Here is a 20,280-nt window from a genome sequence, read left to right on the forward strand (position 1 = left end):
GTTATCCATGTACCATGGGACAGTGAAGTCAATAGGACTGTCTTGTGATGCAGCATTGTTCCATACACAGTGAATGAAGCAGTGTTCACTGCAGCAAATTTCTTGCATCCAAGGCATTCAAAATCTCCCTACACCTGTCATTAGCAGTGCTAGAACAGTTAATGTGAGGGTGAATGCTGCATAAATTCTGGAGTAGTCCCTGATTTCTCATCCCCCCCAACTGTCTTGTTTTTTCTCTTTTGACTTTGTATTTTTAGATTAATAATGAAGTAATTCCACTGCAGAAAGGAACCTCTCAAGTTAATGTTTCCCTGTGATTTTTGGACAAAAAGTGATTCAGTTTCACAAACACTGGCTGCGGTCAACAAAGAATTTTTTATCAATTGTAATACAAGCCCATAACTTCAGGGAATGTCCATTACTTATGAGAGGGGAGGGGGTGGTGCGAATTGAGGGAGGCATGTCAAATAATTTTTCAAGCACTGGGGAGGGAATAATGTTTTTTTATTTTGGTTCAGGGGAGAGACATTCACCTTTAAATGGTTGTATTTGTATTTAAATATCCTTAATACCCTCAGAAACCTGATGGCAGGTTAAACGGCATGTTTTCTTTAAAAATTAACGAAAAATACGTCTTTTATTATAGTCAGAAGCTGTGAAACCAGGAATAATTGCTTGATTTTCACATTTCAGACTGTCAATGAATGTATCATGCACAATGAATGCATCCGTCAGAAAAAAAAATCATAACCTAAGTTAAAATGTGTATGCCTCAGTTTTGCAGTAAATAAACCTTGGAGGGAGGGTCATGTAGGAAATTCAAGGCAAAATACAAACAAAGTCAAACCCCAGCCGGCCCCTCTCCTCTGATACGTAAAGAACAGTCCCTTAGTCCAATCAAAGCCTAGACTCACAAGTCAATCTTTAGACGCTTTGCTTAACTAAAGGCGGAGATCTCTGATTGTCTGGTGGCGAGACTAATCAAAGCCAGGCTAGAGGAACACATTTCTGTTAATAGGCTTAGTTGTAGGATTCTCCGGAAATTAGTCATTATTTTGAATTTTAAAAAAGTCCAAGCAAATATGAATAACAGAAAAGTGAAAGCTAACTAAAAAAATACACTGCAGTTTACATTTGTATAGTTTAAAGGGGCTGCGGCCTTTGAAGGTCTACATCTGCCACGTCCTTTAATTAATCCGGCGCATGCGCACCAACATATTTGTGTATTCTCAATTTTTCTGTAAATTATCCATCCCGGCCCAGTAAACTGAACTCCGCCTTTTCTACTACAGTAAATTGGTAAGGTACTTGCAGAAGTCAACACAACTTTTGGGCGTTTAAAGATACCATGAAAATATTTTTTCCTGTTTAATGTTTTCATGTCAAATTAAACAAATTAAGCTAGCTGTTAGCCGCTAAACTAAGTTAGCAAAGCGAAACCGTTTTCGTGTAACATTAGTTAACTGAAACTCGTTAGCCTTTTTACTCCTCATAGTGGTTCCTTGTTAACATACTAGTTTTGCTGTTAAAATGAATGTATGCTGTAAAATTGTCTTAAAGACCTACTTACCTTACAGATACTCATAGCTACTAGTTTTAGTCCAACAGAGGTGATGTTAATTAGCTTACTTAAGTGGCAGCTGTGCTAATGACGGCACCACTTTGAAGTCCATTTTAGGAGGGTGATAAAGCCACTTTATTGGCATGACATTTCTTATGTGTTGCCAAAGCACAATTACAATTTAAGACAGTGAAAATTCGAAAACATTTAACAACGTATTATTACAAATTATTATTATTACAACAAATTACTAAGTGAAGGGGTGAATAAAAAGACAGAGTGATCTGTGATGAGATGAGATGAACTATATGTTGTGTTGGCTGTCTCTGAGGCTGTGATATGCATTGACATATCTTGCTGCATCTATGGCGCTGACACTATTTTCTCCAAGCAGATGTTGCATTTTAGTCTGGCCACAACATTTCATTTTCGTAAATAACTTTGCTCTGATGTCGTCATATGTGCTAGTCTCTATGGCCAGGCTGTGATCACCGAGTCTGTACATAGTCAGTATCTTTCTCAGTTTCTGATCTGTCACAGCGGTCAGATAGTGTCAGACATGTGTACTGTTTGTTTAGGGTCAAATAGCATTGAAGTCTATGTTAAGATTTTGTGTATAAAGCGCTTTTAATGGCACTCAGTAGGGTTTCACTGTACAGGCTACTGAAAAATATAAAATATTTGCAGTTCCACTCCAATTAGGCCTGTGATCAAGTGTTCAAATTTTTCACAAGAAATGTGGGTTATAAAGTAAGACATTTTTATAGGAAGCACCACTAGAGGGTGTTGACACTTCTCCTAGACACAACAATTGGTGTAACACACACACACAGCACTGACCTGCCCATGCTGTTATTACATATATTTTCTACATTTTACTTAAAGGATGAATGTGAGAGTGATGTATTGGTGTAAATGCATGTCGCAACTCTAAGTGAAGGGTGTGAGTGCAGCTGGTGTGTCGGTGCGCTTCATTCATGCCTGCAAAGCCCAGCAGCAGCACGGCGGCTTTAAGACAATCCGGGCATCTCTTCAAGTCTGTGGATGACATCATTGATATTGTCAATGGTGTAAACTGAGAGAGGGCTGGGTGGGGGTGTGTGAGAGGGGGAGAGAGAGGAGAGCAGCCAGAGAGGAGAGAGAGAAGGACCTCAGTGTCTGGTTTCGGCGTTTTTCCTCCAAAGAAAAAAAAATCGTGACAGTGAATATCTTCCAGGGGGCTCCGGTCGGCTCGCATCAGCTGTGTTATTTGGGGGTCTTGTTTCGGGAGCGGGGGTTCGGGTGACAGATCTCCGAGGTTATGAGCCGTCCGAAGCCGCGTCGGTGCGTCGCTGTCCAGGGTCCTGAGTGAGACACAGCCAGCGGGCGACCACGGAGCCTGACATAACCCGGTGAGGAGGAGGTGGGGTGGGGGGTGTATGTTGGCTAGTGTCTGGAGGCTTGTGTGTATGTGTGATGGTGTGTGTTAGGTTAGACAAATAGAGTCCAAATAGAGTCGTGTTGGGGTGGGGGGTGCGCTTGTTCAGAGGTCCTACCTGTATATGGAGGGTGCGGTTATGGGAATTATTACCACGTTTGATGGTCAGTGGGGGGTGAACGGTGTGTTTTTGCATCCAGCACCTTCCCCATTTCATCTCCTGTGCTATCTGGGGCAACTGCATGAAGTATTCTCTTTGAAAATACAACGTCTTGCCTGTTTTTGCAGTCCTTTGCAGCAATAGTGGGTCTCAGTTTTGTAACACTGACAGTATAGCAGCTCTGAGGAGGCTGCGAGAGGAGATGAGCTGGGGAGACTTGAGGTAAAGGGTTTGGTAATGTGCAGCAGTGGCTTGCTCTGCCTTATTTTCCCTGCACCGCGTATATGGATGGGGTGTATGTAGGTCTACAATGCAGCCAAAAAAACGAACTTAGTCAGCGTTTAGTGCAATGTCAAACAGGCATGTAAAGCTTAACCCCTGTCAAAAAAAGCCCCCAGTTGTTTCCCACATTTAAGTCCCTATTTCATGGCTGTTCACACAGATAGGGCTTGGGTGAGGAAAACGTGACTCATTCAAATTTCGTCAGGGGACTCCAGTCAGAAATTGGGAGTTTATGCAAATCACTTGTACACAAGACCAGACTCCCTTGAAGTGCTTTGGGAAGAGTGTGTGAGATGCTGATCCAGCTCCCCCCCCCCGCAGCTCTGAATAAATCATGTTATACAACTACACGCTCTGTTCTTCTTTGCTCGCACCTTTTCCCCATGCACTTCGTAAACACTTCATTGGCCTATATTGTTGTTCTCTGAGACACCAGGATTCATCATCGTGGCCTCTGAAGATGTAATGTCTCCAACTCAACAAAACATGGCTGGTAGGAGCAGCAGGGTGGTAACATCAGATCCTGTATATTGAGAAATGATTTGCTTCCACAGTTACATGAAGTCACTTTATAGCTGGAAGTGAGCAACATTTTCCTTCCTAGTTCCAGTGATTCAACTCAGGCTGCACTACGTCACTGCTTCACCTCAGCAATTTGCACTTTTCATTCTTTCTCATCTCTGCCATCGGTTTTCCCAAGCCTCCACTTTCATTTTCTTTCATGATTCAGCCGCCCCAGGGCTCGTAGCTTTGAGTCTGAAGTCTGCAGCTTTGCACCACTGTCCTTTTACTCTATTGATCACCGCTGATTGATGACAGCTTTGTGTTTGTATCTGTGTGTGTGTGTGTGTGTGTGTGTGTGTGTGTGTGTGTGTGCATTTACCCCTTCAGTGAGTTGAAAAGCTCAGGAGCCATGGAGTTGAGGGTGGGGAACAAGTACCGCCTTGGGAGGAAGATAGGGAGCGGATCCTTTGGAGATATTTACCTTGGTGAGAATTTGGACTGTTTGTGTTGTGCTAACCTGATATTGTTCCTTATTTTCTTAAATTCCAACAAAAGCGGATATTACACATATAGTTTTTGCGAACTATGTTAAATAGATCTCGCTCTCAAATTTCACAGATCAAAAGACCCTTTATGTGTTGGAATTTACTGATGTCTTGTAATTACATCTCTGCTATTCCCGGACAGGTTCTAACATCGCTACAGGAGAGGAAGTAGCCATCAAACTGGAATGTGTGAAAACCAAACATCCACAGCTCCACATTGAGAGCAAATTTTACAAGATGATGCAGGGTGGAGGTAAGACGCACAAGAAGTGTTTCAGGGATTTTGGAAGCTTTACTAGGGGGCACTGAGAGGCAGTGAACAGTTTAAGGGGCGCTTAGGGGTGTTTAGGGCTGCGGAGGGGAATGAGCAATGATTACAGTTATTTAGAAGGCATTGCAGTGTATTTAGAGACATTAAAAGACATCTCAGGACATTTAGGGGCATTTAAGGTGCATTCAGGGTCATTCTGGGACACTGAAAGGCATCTTTGACTGAAATTAAGGAGCATTTAAGACAGTTTTTAAGGTTGTTGAGCGATATCAGTGGTTGTTCAGTAGCACTGAGGTGTAGTCATGGCTGTTAGGAGGTATTGAAGCATTGCATGTTAATGATGGAATTAACTAATATGAGATAAGACTTTATTGATCCTGGGGGAAACATTCACATCACAACAGGACAGAGACAAGACAGATGTAAGAGAGGCAGGTGAAAAAGTTTTTTAATGAAAAAAAAAAGAAAAAAAGAAAAATACATGGTAAAATAAGATTTAAATTTAAAGTCAATATTTAAATAAAATGAGGGAATTTGTAGCTTTATACTATATATACATCACAATAAAACTATAATATAATGACCATTATTTAATATGCAAGTTACATAATAATTATATAAGGAAATTATTCAAATATTTGTGTCAAAGAAATCCATTGGTGCACATAGGGCATGACATGAAATGTGTACTATTTGTAATATAAACATTTATATAGGTGTAAGAATAAATAAGTACAATACATATAATTACATATTAAAGTATGTTTATATAATATATGTGCAGATTATGTAACATGCACGCTATGCAGAAATAATTCACTAGTAGTAGTAATATAGCATTTTTATATGATGATATAAGTAATATAAAAAAGATGTATTATGTAGTGGTACCTATGTTGTGACTACTTATACCAGTGGTTCTCAAATGGTGTGCCGTGTTGCAAATCCAGGTGTGCTGTGGGATTTCGGGATAACCACATATTATTATTGCAATATTCAACTGGGCTTATACAAAAAGTTATGAATGAATTTTTAATTGATAGTATCAGTATGTCATGCTCATCTATTTCCTGATAGAGGCAAACTCTACCTAAAAAATTCAATTTTATTTAAAAAAAAACCTTCACAGGGAACCTATTTATTGCTATTCATGTGAGGGAATTATAAGTGTGTGACACGTCACATGTCTTACATTTAAGCCCGTTTAAATGGATGTGTTATTCGTGCTTTGATGTAATTTTAAAACGTTTAAAATGAATTCTTGAATCATTTTTTGAATAAATATTTCATGAGTAATAGTTGGTTGTCAATTTTGTTTGATATTAGTAAATAAAAACAAACATTTATGTTGTCATAAGAGTGATAACACACATAATAGAGGATGTTGTGCTCAGATATAAATACAGGTGTGCCTTGAGATTTTGCCTCGCCCCTTGGTGTGCCTTGGGCACAAAAAGTTTGAAAACCACTGACTTATAGTACTACTTCCCATAATAATAATAAAAATAGTAATAAATATTATAAGGATTAGATGCAGGTGTATTGTTATGATTTCATTGTTATATTATGCAACATTAAAGCCACATACTGGGTGCTCTAGAGCAGTGATTCCCAACCAGAGGTGCTTGGATACATGGGGTACTTCTGTAGTTATCAGAAGATACATGGGAAGATTGTCAAGGAGCTCAAGTCATTTGATGAAATAGAAATTTCTATTTGATGTGAAAAAAATGTCAGCGTATTGAGTCAGTTATTACATCTGAGCAATTTAAAGGTATACTGTGCAGGATTTTCCCTAACAAACAAACAAACAATGTGTAGACTCATACAGAAATAATCCCTCTCAGTCATCACTTACGACCCACTGGAAGTGCGTGGCAGTGTTCTTATATGCAGTGACTCTGCTCTCTGCCTGGATTTTTTTTTTTTTTGATTTTGCTGTGTTTGGGATGCTCCTCGGTACAGCATGCAGGTGAGGTTAGGACTTTATAAAAACATAGGGACCAGGTGCAAGACAGTAAGCAGCACACATCCAAGAGGAAGCTGCAAAAATTGCATGACACAGCACCAAAAAATAACATCAAGCGGACAAAGCTTATTTCAAAACGAGAGTGAATCTGGGGTTTAATTTAATTTTTACTTTAGCTGGCGATGGTGTTTACAAATGGTAGCCGACAATTCCTGCATAGTATGCCTTTAAGTTGTGACTAAGAAGAGTCCAAAACAAGTAATGTTAAACAAGTAATGGATAAACAGTTAAACAGTAGGTAAAACTGAAAATAGATTGTTGATAAACCTAAAAGTAAAGTAAATATTAATTGTCTGCTATAGTGGCAGTAGTAGTATAAATGCAAACTGCAGTGAAAATTGGTGGATTGTAACCCATATATACACTAGTTACTCAACTCTGTCTGTTAATGCACTATTGTGTTTCCTAATCCTGTGATTCCCCTACCCTTCCTCCCCACAGTGGGAATCCCGTCTATTAAGTGGTGTGGAGCGGAGGGTGACTACAACGTTATGGTAATGGAGCTGCTGGGGCCCAGTCTGGAGGACCTGTTCAACTTCTGCTCCCGCAAATTCAGTCTGAAAACAGTCCTGCTGCTGGCCGACCAGATGGTGAGACAGACTTCCTGACTGCAGTCCGCACTGTAAAACACAATAGTTCATCAGGGTTTTTCTTGGGATCCAGAGCCGATAATTGCCACGCAGTCCCTCCGTAGTAAGTAATTACTTGAAGAGCTCGCTGAAGGACACTGTTATATTTCATGGAGGCTTCATCAGGGTTCATTGAGTCTTTGTAAAGAGGTTCCTCCGGGCATCCAAGGAAAACAATAGATAAACCGTAATAGTTGTAAATGATGGGAAGGTACTTGCTAAATAATACTATTCCAATCCTATTCATATTTGTCTAAACATGCACCTTTGCTCCCACATAATGCACTGAAGTCAACCTCAGGCTGGGAAGTTACACTGATTTCAATAAAAGGATGTGGCTATTTTTAGACTGGAACTAAATGGATCATTTGAAATCGGAGAATAATTCTCATCTAAACCTCTGAAGCTTGTTTCCTGGCTCCAGACAAAGCTTATCCCCTCACTATCTCCGACCATTCAGCTCCTCCATAAAAGTCAATTCCAATCTAGGACATGGAAGCTCCGCAAGACGGCCTAATCCCCGTCGCAGGGGTCAGCCCGTGGTGTTTTTTATGAGCCTCTTTAATCCCTCATATGTCATTCTTTAGTCTACAACCGGCACGTTTGTTCTTTTCGTCCCATTTTCTCTCTGCAACTTTGACCTCTTTTCCTAATCGCTCTCTGTGCTGTCGTTGTAACATCTCTCCTCTCCTCTCCTCTAAAGGGGCGATAACTAAGATTTTAACTCTCCCATAACATAAAATGACCTCTATATATCTGCAGACTGACTGACAGTGTTATTGATTAATACCAATGACTCAACTATTATTTCACCAGGCATTGAGACTTGTGGCCTTTAAAACTCACTTTCAGTTTTAGACTAAACACTCTGTAACTATGGGAATATAAAGACGTTCAGCCAACTCACTAATCTGAAAACATGTGGAAAGATAGATCCTCATTTATATATTTTCAAACATCAGATCACTCAGTTGTATTCCACAGTGCGTGTTTTTAAGCATGTGACCAACACCCATATGTTATCTAGAAATACAGAAGGGGTCAACCCTTCAACAAATATAAAACTTCAAGGACCACACCCAACAACTGCACACACTAAGGCACCGACAATACTACTCTTTTTTAAAGCACACCACAGCAGATGATTTTAGATGCATTTCCCACCTTATAGGCAGTCATTGATCTCCACTTCTTTTATTGCACTATGAAAATCAGCTTGAGATGTGAAAGGTAATCCGTCACTTTAAGGGCACCATTACTTTCCTTATTTTGTGAAAACGGTGACTGTAGTTTGATTTTGTAACTGTGAGCATGCTCTGCTTAAAAAAAACTCCTTGTTGGTGCATTCAAGGACACTATGACTTTTGAGATGTTACAGTAGCCTTCTTAAGGGCAATGTTTTTAATGTAAGAAACACCCGATACATACAGTATGATCCTTTTAATGTTGTCCCTCTGTGTTATTTTTTGTCTTCTGGCTTTGATTTTATAACAACTTATTAATAGAATGCCCTTTGGTAGGTGACGTTGAATCTTGGATGTCAGAGCAGTTCATGATGGCAACATGCATTATTACATGGAAATGTTATTATGTAACTGTGACAAAAGATTGATTCAACACATGAAAACCAGTGAACTTGTCAAAAGGAGTACAACTCGACCTGTGAAAACAGTTGTATACTGTCCCGTGACTCTAAACGGAGCCTTCTTTAGATTCAATTCGCATTTATGGTATGTCGAATTTTGCTTGAGACTCCAATTTTAAACAGACAGCCTGCGTTTAAAAACTTGGGGTATATTGCTGCCTTTAAATGGTATTCATGAGCTCGTGGTTAAGGCTTGAAGTTGAAGTGGTTTAAGATGTGAGAACACTGCTGCTAGGCAACAGCAACATGAACTACAAAAGTTTGCAGTAATTACTTATAACTAAAAAGCACATGAGCTAATATTAATGTTACTGTCAGCGTCTAGACGTCACCAAGGCTAACAATTTAGCAAGCTAGCAAGCAGGTAACATAATGGAGGAAATGCAAAGGCATTATCTATCTTTTCCTCAGATATATTATTAAAATTAAAAAGAAAAACACCATACGACAAAAATTACAATATATAATCTTACCGTCCACAGAAAAAAAAACAACTTCCAGGCATTCATCATTTCTGAAAATGTCAGTAAGCACGTCACAACAGGGGGGCCTTCATTTGAACACTGTTACACAACCCATTTGAAGGCAGCTTAAGATGTGGGCACTTATCTAACAAAAGACTATTTGGTTGCATTATGGGAGCTATAGGATCCATTGTTTATGGAGCTAAACCCATATTCAGGAGTAAAAGTCAAGATATCTTGCCCTCTGCTGCTTTGACCATTTCTTTTTTAAATCTGCCTCTTGTGAGTCCTCCAACACTCCAAGTCCTCCTTTATGAAAGTGCAGTGCTAAATTGCAGTGTGTGAGTGAGTGACCCTCTAAGGCAAATACATATTTATGATTCATTTTGACTGACTCTCATAGCACACTGAAATAAAATAACCCAGGGGATTCCTGAAAGGTCTAAACCTAAAAACTCACAGTATACCCCATGAATTGAATTTTTTTGTTAATGGACAACAACATGCAAAACCACTAATACTCTCCGTTAATCCCAGCTAAACCCTGTTCCCTGTCTCTCCGTTCCAGATCAGTAGGATTGAATACATCCACTCCAAGAACTTCATCCACAGAGACGTGAAGCCTGACAACTTCCTGATGGGGCTCGGCAAGAAGGGCAACCTGGTCTACATTATCGACTTTGGCCTCGCCAAGAAGTACCGTGACGCCCGAACGCACCAGCACATCCCGTACCGTGAGAATAAGAACCTAACCGGCACGGCCCGCTATGCCTCCATCAACACGCATCTGGGCATCGGTAAGACAGCGTACACACAGAGACTGGCCTAGATATCTGTGCAAGTGTGAATGTGTGTGTTCTGCTAACCCCACTGTGGTTTATGTGTGTGTTCACAGCAGTGTCAGTAGAACATGTTGCAATATGCATGCTTATCGATCAGGACTGGATTATTAGAACTGCAGCTACCTCTCCTTTCCTTCAACTTTTATCCTCTTTCTTTGTCTCCTTTGCTTCTCCCTCCTCAAACTTTTTTGCCTCTCCTGTCTTCTCTCTTGCTCTTTCTGTCTATTCCTCCACAGAGCAGTCGAGGCGAGACGACCTGGAGTCTCTAGGCTATGTTCTCATGTACTTCAACCTGGGCTCTCTGCCCTGGCAGGGGCTCAAGGCTGCCACCAAGAGGCAGAAGTATGAACGCATCAGTGAGAAGAAAATGTCCACCCCCATTGAAGTGCTCTGCAAGGGATACCCTTGTGAGTACACAGAAACAGACACTAATAACAGCAGAGAGGCCACTTTAAAGAGGACTTTTGCAATATTTCTGTCACATTTCCTCTCAGAAGGTTTGACACCTGACTTTCTTTGCTTAAAATCCACTTCCTCTGACTCCACTTGAAGCTACATTTCTTATATGTGCATACACACTTGGCCAATAAAGCTGATTCTGATTTCTCTCTTGTGTCTCCCAGCTGAGTTCTCCACTTACCTGAATTTGTGTCGCTCCCTGCGGTTTGACGACAAGCCAGACTACTCATATCTGAGGCAGCTCTTCAGGAACCTTTTCCACAGACAGGGCTTCTCCTATGACTACGTCTTTGACTGGAATATGCTAAAGTTTGTAAGTGGCTCATCACGTTCTGTAACAGTTGCTATATTCACAGGACACTGTGAGCATCATGCTTTTGCAAACTACTTCCAGCCTAGAGGTTTCAAATGCCTTTTCTATTATATGTTTTTGTCCTTTTTCTCCTCTCCAGCATGTTTACATCTGTACTATTCCTCTTTGTTTCAGGGGGCCAGCAGGACCGCAGAGGATGGAGAGAGGGAGAGGAGGGAGGGAAAAGAAGGGGAGGAGCGAGCAGGAGGAGGCCAAAGAGGAGCTGGAGGTCGAGCTCTGCCGCCTGGTCCAAACCCTTCAGCAGCCAACAGAGTCAGGAACGAGGCAGATGCCGCTCCCGCAAACCCAGCCACACGTGGGGTCCAGCAGTCAGGTCAGAAAGCTGTTTGTGGTTTTGGAGATACAACTGTAACAGACTGTAAGCTTTCAAATCAAGCACGTGTCTGTGTGTGCAGGTAACCGCTCTCCTCAGGCGGGGAGAGCAGAGCGAGCCGAGCGAGAGAGGAAGGTGGCCATGAGGCTTCACCGCGGGGCCCCTGCCAATGTCTCCTCCTCCGACCTCACTGCACGCCTCGACCAGTCACGCATCACTGCATCACAGGTAGAAAGACTGTGGCTTTACAGGTTCAGCAAGACTCTGTTGTGAAGGGAGGCACCGCATGTTTTATGCACATCAGTTGCTTCAACTGAGAGTGTCCTCTTATTCACTAGGACATACAGATTAAGGTGGCGAATCACAGAGCACAGGGCCAACAAACAGACTGAGTCATCACATGTTGCAAGTGCAAATTGCCTGATATCAGACAGAACTGTCAACTCATTCCACTCCATTTCCATCTTCAGTGTGACATTATGTCTATTCTTACTGATTTCCCTGAGAGAGGGAGATTCAGTTTTCCCTAACCAATCACTAGAGACCCACATATCCACTTGACTCTGTTGTCATTTTAAGTCCACACTGATGCGTAGCCATGGCAACATACAGGTTTTGCCAGGGTTTTTATGAGTGGTGCAGAGTGAAGTGTAACAAAGTAAGATTTTGGGAGAAGAAATAGCAACATCTGTCTTGTGTACAGCACTCGTAATTGTTGTTATTACTCCTCATTGGCTTTGGCGCACCACTTGACAACAGCTTGATAACAGTATGACAACAGGGTGAATTCTGCATGTGGTGCTGATTGGCTAATTGTTAGTCCCCCTGTGCGGCCCTCATTGATTGTTTTTTATGTTAACTGAGAAACTGCTGTTCCATGTCACGATGCCAGGTGAATCAGTCAGCTCTGTGGAGTGGGTATATTCCAAGGTTGGACCCAGGCATGACATCTGACTGATGCAAACTGAAGAAAGTCCTGTGTTTCTTGAATCATTCTTAGCCATGTTAGCAGCCATGCTAGTTGGTCAGTCAGTCCACGGCTTTAGTCCACATTGATATATCTCAGTAACTGTTTGGCCGATCACCATGAGATTTTGTACAGACATTCATGATCCACAGAGGATCAATCCTACTGACTTTGGTGAGCATCTTACTTTTCCTATGGTGTCATAGGCATATCAAAGCTCTGACTTAAAGGTGAGATACCCTGACTTCAGTCTACTGAGGGGATTAGCACAAAAATGTTCACGGACATTCAAGGTCTCCTGACGCTATACCCAAATGACTTTGGTGATCCCTGACTTTTTTTCAAGTGCTACCATGAGATTTAAAATTGTTTTCTTTTTTTTTTTATTTGTCCAATACTTTGGTTTATGACCAAATACCTGCAAAACCAATGACTTTTTTCAGCTGTGGTGGTATGCTAACACACTAAACTAATACGCTAAACATGTTAAACATTATACTATGTGCTAGCATTGTAATTTTGAGCATGTCCATAAGCTGATGTTAGCATTTAGCTCAAATCACCACTGAGCCTAAGTACAGCCTCACAGAGCTTCAGGCATGTCTGTAGACTCTTGGCCTTATTTTAGAATTTACAAAACTCAACCATAAATAAGCTGCAGTAGATATTTCTCTCTTTTCTTGTGTCGCATTAATTGCATTTTATTGTGAATGAAATGGATCATAAGGATTTTCATTACCTTGGACTGCTGACATCGCTACGTTCTCTGTTATGCTCGCCGCTCATGTTGATACAAATTTATTATTCATGATGCCAAATTGCAAATATTGAAGCTGGGAAGATATTCAAACACACTCTACTCATAATTACCACCACAAGATATTGATGTGGAGAGGTTTTGTTACTGTGCAGTTTAAGTCTGACATGATACGAACACAGAATAGACTAATCCACCAAGGCAGGCTCCTTGTGTTCCAAAGCCTCTTTATCATGTGTAATTGAACTCTATTAAATGCTTCTTCATTTATTAGGGATCATATCTGCATCCTGCAGTAATGTCAGCAGCCATTTTTAAAACCCAGACAGTCTTTACATCACTACTCAGATAATCTTACATGCTCTGTGACAATTTAGTGGAGCAGATGTTCCACATTCCAAAAGATAAAATCTCAGTTTACACTGTACAATCTGAATTTGCATAAATTAACTATGAAGTAGACAAAACAAGCACATTTGCATATTATCCTATGATCTTGATAGTTTAACAGTATAACAGGCGTTCACTGATTGCACCAGTGAGTGAGATGACTTAGTGGTGGTTTTCTGATTTGAAGCCGACTGTTCCAGGTCAAAACCTTTGGTCACTTTGTGTGTTTCTGTTTCTCTGTGGGCCCGCCCGCCATCTGAATTGTTTCTATGCTAGCAGCAGCCTTTGTGTAACTGCTGACAGATCACAAAGATCCGTAGCCTTACCAAACAGGATTTGAGTGTGGAAGAGCTCGCATTTTAAAAACAGTGTCTTCTTCAGGTGTCTGTCTTCTCCTCTTTGATCAGCTTAAAGCTTCTCATCTTTCCTTCCTTACTCAGGTCAGTGTGCCATTTGAACATCTGGCAAAGTGAGTTCCTCCTGGCTGGTCTGCAGGTCAGTGGCAGGTATGGACATGTCTCTCTCTCTCTGCCTAGCAAACACACACACACAAACACAAACACAAACAACATGCTTGAAGAGCTATCCATGTCTTTTGTCCTTAATGACCCCTGACCCCTTAAAATATCCAAGTAGAGAAGGACATTGTTGATACCCAGCTAAAATTATTATTGAAATTTAAAAAGTGCCAGTTATTAAGCAAGTAAAATAAAAAAAAAAGCCAGATATGTTGCTTTTAATAAGTTAAGTAAAAGGAGGAAAGGAGGTACAACATTTATCATGACATTTTTGATGACAAGTTTCCGCTCTTGAATTAAATGTTGCCATTTTTCCTACAGGGTGAATGTTGCTTTTCCTTTTGCGACCATAACCTAAAGCAATGCAGCCACAAAACATGTTTTTTATTGTGTAAGAAATGCATGTGTCATCATAAAAAGGGTGTCCATAAATGATTTGGCTACCTGGTTTTGTTGGATTAAGCTTTTCTTGTAAATGTAGAAAATCAAAAAAAAAAATACACTTGCAAAACAAAGAAAAAATATCATAGATAAAATAGACAGAATTTATCAGTGGCTTAGTAACAGTACAAAAGTAATGAGGCTGGGTCTAACAGTCATGCCAGTAGATACCCCATGTTGTAAGGCCCTGTATTTATAGTGTAGTCTGGTGCTATTCTATGTATTTTCTTACTGTTACAAAATCCTTGAAAAAGAAACAACAATGATCCTACTTACAAACAAGTATTGTGTCTGTATCAAAGCCTGATAGATCTACTTCCTCTGTGCTATTGAGCTCAATTGTTGTCCAAAAACTATTAAAAAATACCAGTGAGCCATGCTGTTGCACTGGATGACATGCTCCGTCATCACTGTGAACTGTAGTTTATTTTGAGTGGATATATACACAGTCCTGCTGCTGTAAATACTTACTAGGGCATCTAATGTGCTGATGAAAATAGTCCCAGACAAATGCACTGTTTACTTCTTTTTGAGTAATGCTCGCTAAAAAGCTGCCAGATGTTTCAGTCATTTTAAAGATGGATGTGTATATTTGTGACCTGTTTTTTAAAGGGACATTGTGTAACATTTTCAGTTGTTTATTGGCAAAAATTGATGTCTGCATTCATAAATATGTCATCACTGGTGTACTATTACCTCCACCAATAATCTGACTTATTCTCGTAAAAGGAGAATTTCGGATTTGTTTGTACATTGTGCGGGTAAGTCGTCTGGGTTCCATTATGTTTCGCCATCTTGAGAATACACCCGCCAGCAAGGGACATACAGCACCGCCTTCGGCGTTTTCGTTGAGAGCCAGGCCAGCACTGCATCACTGCGCCGCTGTTAGCTGCTGTTAGCCGCTGTTAGCGCTGGCCTGTGATTGTATTACCTTCCTCCTTCAGCAGCTCTTTCCACCTGGGAAAGGCTACCCCAATGCTGACCCTTGTTTTTTTAATTCGCCGGTCACGCTGCCTTTTTGATTCCCTTTTGCACTTTCTTGGCGACGAGGATTCCGTCTCCCGTGATGCTGCATAATACATGATCCTGAATAATGCTCAAAGAGTGGGACTTTGTTATGCGGCGGTAGTGCTGCTGGCCACTAACAGCTGTTAGCGGCACAGTAATGCGAGGAGAGGGATGAGGTGTGTGAGGTTGAGCCGCTTGTCAGTTGTCAAAGGACAAGACGTGATTGGTTTGTTTCAATTTACACCCGCCCCAACAGTCCTACGTTGTAAACACAGCCAGCATGGTGAGGTGGGGGTTTGTCAGCTCGTGTCGCGTGTGTCTGTGTAGGAGCCTGAATGAATACTCCATGTAGTATAGGATAACATGGTTTCATCAGTGTTATCATAGCTTTTTGGTACACAGCGGCTACAGTTGTTGCAATACGTGTTTTAAACAGTGAGGCGCTAGAGTGCGCCATCTGTTTGAATGTAATATATGATTTCAACGTTAGATGGGAGAAATTCCTACACACTGTGGCTTTAAAGATTTAAAGAGCTGTGTAAAAACTTGAGTGTGTACACAACACATAACCGGACAAACGACAAACATAATTTACATACAACATACAGTGCAGTTTAGAATAGTTTAAAATATCCACCTTAAAAAGGGTTAAAAATGTCCTTAATTATGTAATGAATAGGGTCAAGCACCCAGGCTAGCTCAAGCAATAACGAATATGATAGAAGTAGACACATATACACATAGGCACAAAGCTTGACATAGCCTGTGTGGTCTGGAATGGGAGTGACCTGTATCTGCAGCCTGAGGGTAGGTGACTGTAGTGGTTGTGCAGTGCGTGTGTGTGTGGTATCCAAGGCTATTTGTAGTTCTTTTCATTTTAGTCTGTCTGTTGTAGATGCTACTTAGTGGTTCTTGGTCCAGTCCAGTGATCGGATCAAGAACCAAATATATACGACATTCAGAGCATATCTATTATTTAGAGTCTGGGCTGTGATTACCTGCACATGGCTCTCAACATGGAGGTGGTTGAGCCAGCGGCTAGCAGCTAACATTGCTAACAGCACGAACAGTGCTAACAACTGCAACGGCGCTGACAATACTAAACAGTATCTGTGGGGGGGGGAACCAAAGGGTGGTAACTGCTGTATAGCCCCTTTCCTGCTGGACAAAAAATCCACAAATACCCACTAACATCTGGCTTTTGTATTAAGTGGGAAGGTTTACAATCGGCATTCATCCCTGGGACGAATGACTCTGCAGTTGTAACGGGTATTTATCGGCTCCAGCTCTGATCAGCTTCAATCCACCTGTGTGGACACGCCAATCTTAGCCCCTTTGCCTGCGTGATGCAACGATGGACTGCCCCAAAGTACTATCCTCCTTCATCCAAGCCGTGCCCAAACATTGTTTAAAATTTAGTCAGCACTGAGTTTGAAAGAAAGACCGATAAGTAATAGATATAAAAGAGAAGTAACTACCGTGATGTCTTCACTGGCCTTCATGCTGCTTTCGACATTGGGCAGAGTGCTGCAGACAGGGGAGGGATAACAGAAAGTACTGAGACAGACTCATGCATTGTTGGTTTTGATCATTGGTATGAGATTTATTGACACAAAATATGTGAAATAATCCCAGTTTTATCCTTTCAGTAACCCCAAAAGTGTAATTTCTCTTCCTTTGTTTTGTTTCTTGTGGTGCAGCAGCTGCAGGGTATCAAATACCCCTTACTTTTCGAATGGATGAATGGAAACTTGAATGAGTGGAGGAGGACAAGAGGAGCAGGATGGAGGCACTGCAGGCCCTTAAAGGGGGGATCGAGGCCATCCGTGTGTGTGTCAGTATGCTGTGTGAACAGTGGTGACCTGGAAGAGCCGAGGGAACACTGAGGTGATGGAAACCTGTGGGACAAACAAACAAACTCTTGGCTGGAACTGGTTGGTACTGCATTTCAGGATGTGGCCCAGGAGGGGGAAGTGGGTAAAACAACACACAGGTCCCGCCCCTTCTTCACTCATATTCACCTGTCCATCGACTCAGAGGCTCAACTTGCAAAAAAAACCAAAAACATCAAAGTGCACAAAATGGACTAAATTTCAGTTATTCTGTGGTTTACACCTGTGATAAAAATTTTGAAAAATCTGCTATCAACCTGCTAATGTTTAAGAGCTACATCTGCTGCTTGTGATGTTCTTGATTATAAATAAATATGTAAACAACTATGGAGATGAACACAAAATTGTATTCAGGCCAATAACAGATGAGACAGGAGACTGCTTGGAAATGGATCACAGAAGGGATCAGAAGTGGGGAGTGAATGTGAGTGAGTTTGCGGTGAATTTGTGGATGGGAGCGAGGCTGCTTTTTGTCAATAAGTGTCAGTGTCTGTCTATGTGTTACTGTCTTAAGTGTTCGTTTTGCCTTTAGATTTGCTTTAGAGAGCCTGAGGAATAGAGGAGGGAAAGGTGACTGTTGATGGATCGTAACAGAAGACTAGTCCCCGGTTAAAACCCCCTATTCAGCACACTTGTTACCGTCTTACCTACGAGACTGACAAGGAAAACATGCTCATTGAAGGCAAAAAGAGACGGAGGAGGAAGACTGCTTACAGTTGAGAACAGAACAGAGCCATGAGGATTGTATGATATGATAAAGCCTTAGTCCAGCTTGTAACTCCAGGTATGAAAAGACTTGAGAAAGTTGTAAGATCTTGGTGATGAACAAGTCTGGTGTAGTATTTTGCTTTTTTTGTTTGTTTTATAATACATGTAAAATGTGTAGATACCTTTTGCCAGAATGTGACAGATTGTTAAAAGATGGGGCTGGAGAGAAGAGTACTGTTCACATCCTGACAGCCCTGGGGTAAAAAGTTAAACAGACGTTTGTGCCACTAACCTTTAGAGTCTGCCACAAGTGTGTGTTTGGGTTACCTCTGTGGCAGGCAATGACGGAAAGGTTCATATTAATATTTCAAGGAGTGTTTTTGACCCAGGCCTGTCAGGATGAGCGGATGTCACCGATGGGAATGAGCTGTCTGATGTCCTGTACATTTCTTTACCATGCTTCAACTTTATTACTATGATATTTGTGTATATTTTCTGAATCAATAAAAAATATACACAGCTTACAAACTTCTTTCCAATAGCATGTTTCAATTAATCACAAAATATTTGACCTTTCATATTTATCATTTAATACTGAAACATATAATATACATAATATACATTTTAGAATGAGTAGGTGTTTGTGCCAAATTTGACAAAACTCCCTGAAGGCCCTCTGGAAGTATTGCGTTCATAAGCATGAGATGGTGTCTCAAGAATGCCTTGTGGGAATTTCTTCAGATTTGTCACACATTTGTCCACTTAGACTTAACGATGAACTGGTTAGATTTTGGAGGTCAAAAATTTCATTAGTTCAGTATTGGGTCCAAGTGGACATTTGGGCCAAATGTGAATAATTTCCCTCAAGGTGTTTTTGAGATATTGCATTCACAGGAATGAGACAAATACAAAGTCACAATGACCTTGACCTTTGACCTCCAAAATCTAACCAGTTCATCGTTAAGTCTAGGTGGACATTTGTGACAAATTTGAAGAAATTCCCACAAGGCATTCTTGAGAAACCATTTCATGGTTATGAACGCAATACCTTGTGAAGGCCTTCAGGGAGTTTCTTCAAATTTGGCACAAACACCTACTTGATTAGAATGTAGTGGTCAAAGTTTAAGGTCACTGCAATTTTGACCTTAATCTAACCAGTTCATCATTAAGTCTAAGTGGACTTGTGTGCCAAATTTGAAGAAATTCCCACAAGGCGTTCTTGAGATACCATCTAATGCTCATGAACGCAATACCTCGAGAAGGCCTTCAGGGAGTTTCCTTAAATTTGGCACAAACACCTACTTGATTAGAATTTGGTGGTCAAAGTTCAAGGTCACTGTCACCTTGATCTTAATCTGACAAGTTCATCATTAGGTCTTGGTGGACAGTTATGCCAAATTTGAAGAAATTCCCACAAGGTGTTCTTGAGATACCATTTCATGCTCATGAACGCAATACCTCAAGAAGGCCTTTAGGGAGTTTCCTCAAATTTGACACAAACATCCACTTGATTAGAATTTGGTGGTCAAAGGTCAGGGTCACTGTGATGTCGCAAATCATGATTTGGGCCATAGCTCAATAATTCATACGCTGTCTAGTAGGATATAATGATGAAGTGATGACATTTTAGAACCAAAAGGTCAAAGGTCAACTTATCCGTGACATCGCAGTGTTCTGCAAGAACACTTTTCTAGCCATTATTCAACAACTTAACAGCAACAGAAGGGGGGGCATTTGGTCAGATACTGAATTAGTCACACTATTCTTGGGTGCCCACCTTGAAATGGTGCTGATTGTATAGATCTGTGCTGCCTGCGGGGATGAAGATGTGTGTGTAGCATCCATGTTTTCACAGATATGGATGTAAACTGTAAGTGCAACTTAACGGGTAAGTGGAATGACACAAACACAAAGTAGTAATTCTAGTTTTGAGCTTGACCCATACTAAGCACCAAAGGATATCACCACTTGCTGTCTCAGTTTTATCATAAAACATGTTTATTGTGAGTTCCCCATCAAATTTTTCCCAATAGTAGATTATAAATGTCCTTGGACAAGACAGGAAATGCTAAAACAAACTTTAGAACAAAACGTTACTTACTGTT

General features: G+C 40.9%; 1 protein-coding gene across 2 annotated transcripts; it reads left to right on the plus strand.

The window, feature by feature from the left end:
- The first annotated feature begins 2,635 nt into the window (after nt 1–2,635).
- On the plus strand, nt 2,636–18,703 carry csnk1e (casein kinase 1, epsilon). Of its 2 annotated transcripts, none has more exons than XM_033611999.2 (11): nt 2,636–2,952; nt 4,312–4,409; nt 4,612–4,722; nt 7,211–7,359; nt 10,076–10,304; nt 10,586–10,756; nt 10,973–11,121; nt 11,296–11,494; nt 11,577–11,722; nt 14,049–14,114; nt 17,276–18,703. In XM_033611999.2, exons 2-10 carry the CDS (start codon nt 4,334–4,336, stop codon nt 14,079–14,081), a joined length of 1,263 nt encoding a protein of 420 aa, XP_033467890.1. In that variant the 5' UTR covers nt 2,636–2,952; nt 4,312–4,333; the 3' UTR covers nt 14,082–14,114; nt 17,276–18,703. The 2 variants fall into 2 exon arrangements, with proteins under 2 accessions (XP_033467890.1, XP_033467891.1); XM_033612000.2 differs by having other exon boundaries at nt 2,645–2,952; nt 14,049–14,103; nt 17,276–17,410.
- Nucleotides 18,704–20,280: the final 1,577 nt, after the last annotated feature.

Source organism: Epinephelus lanceolatus, chromosome 21, assembly GCF_041903045.1.
Source record: "Epinephelus lanceolatus isolate andai-2023 chromosome 21, ASM4190304v1, whole genome shotgun sequence".
NCBI classification, from domain to species: Eukaryota; Metazoa; Chordata; class Actinopteri; order Perciformes; family Serranidae; genus Epinephelus; species Epinephelus lanceolatus.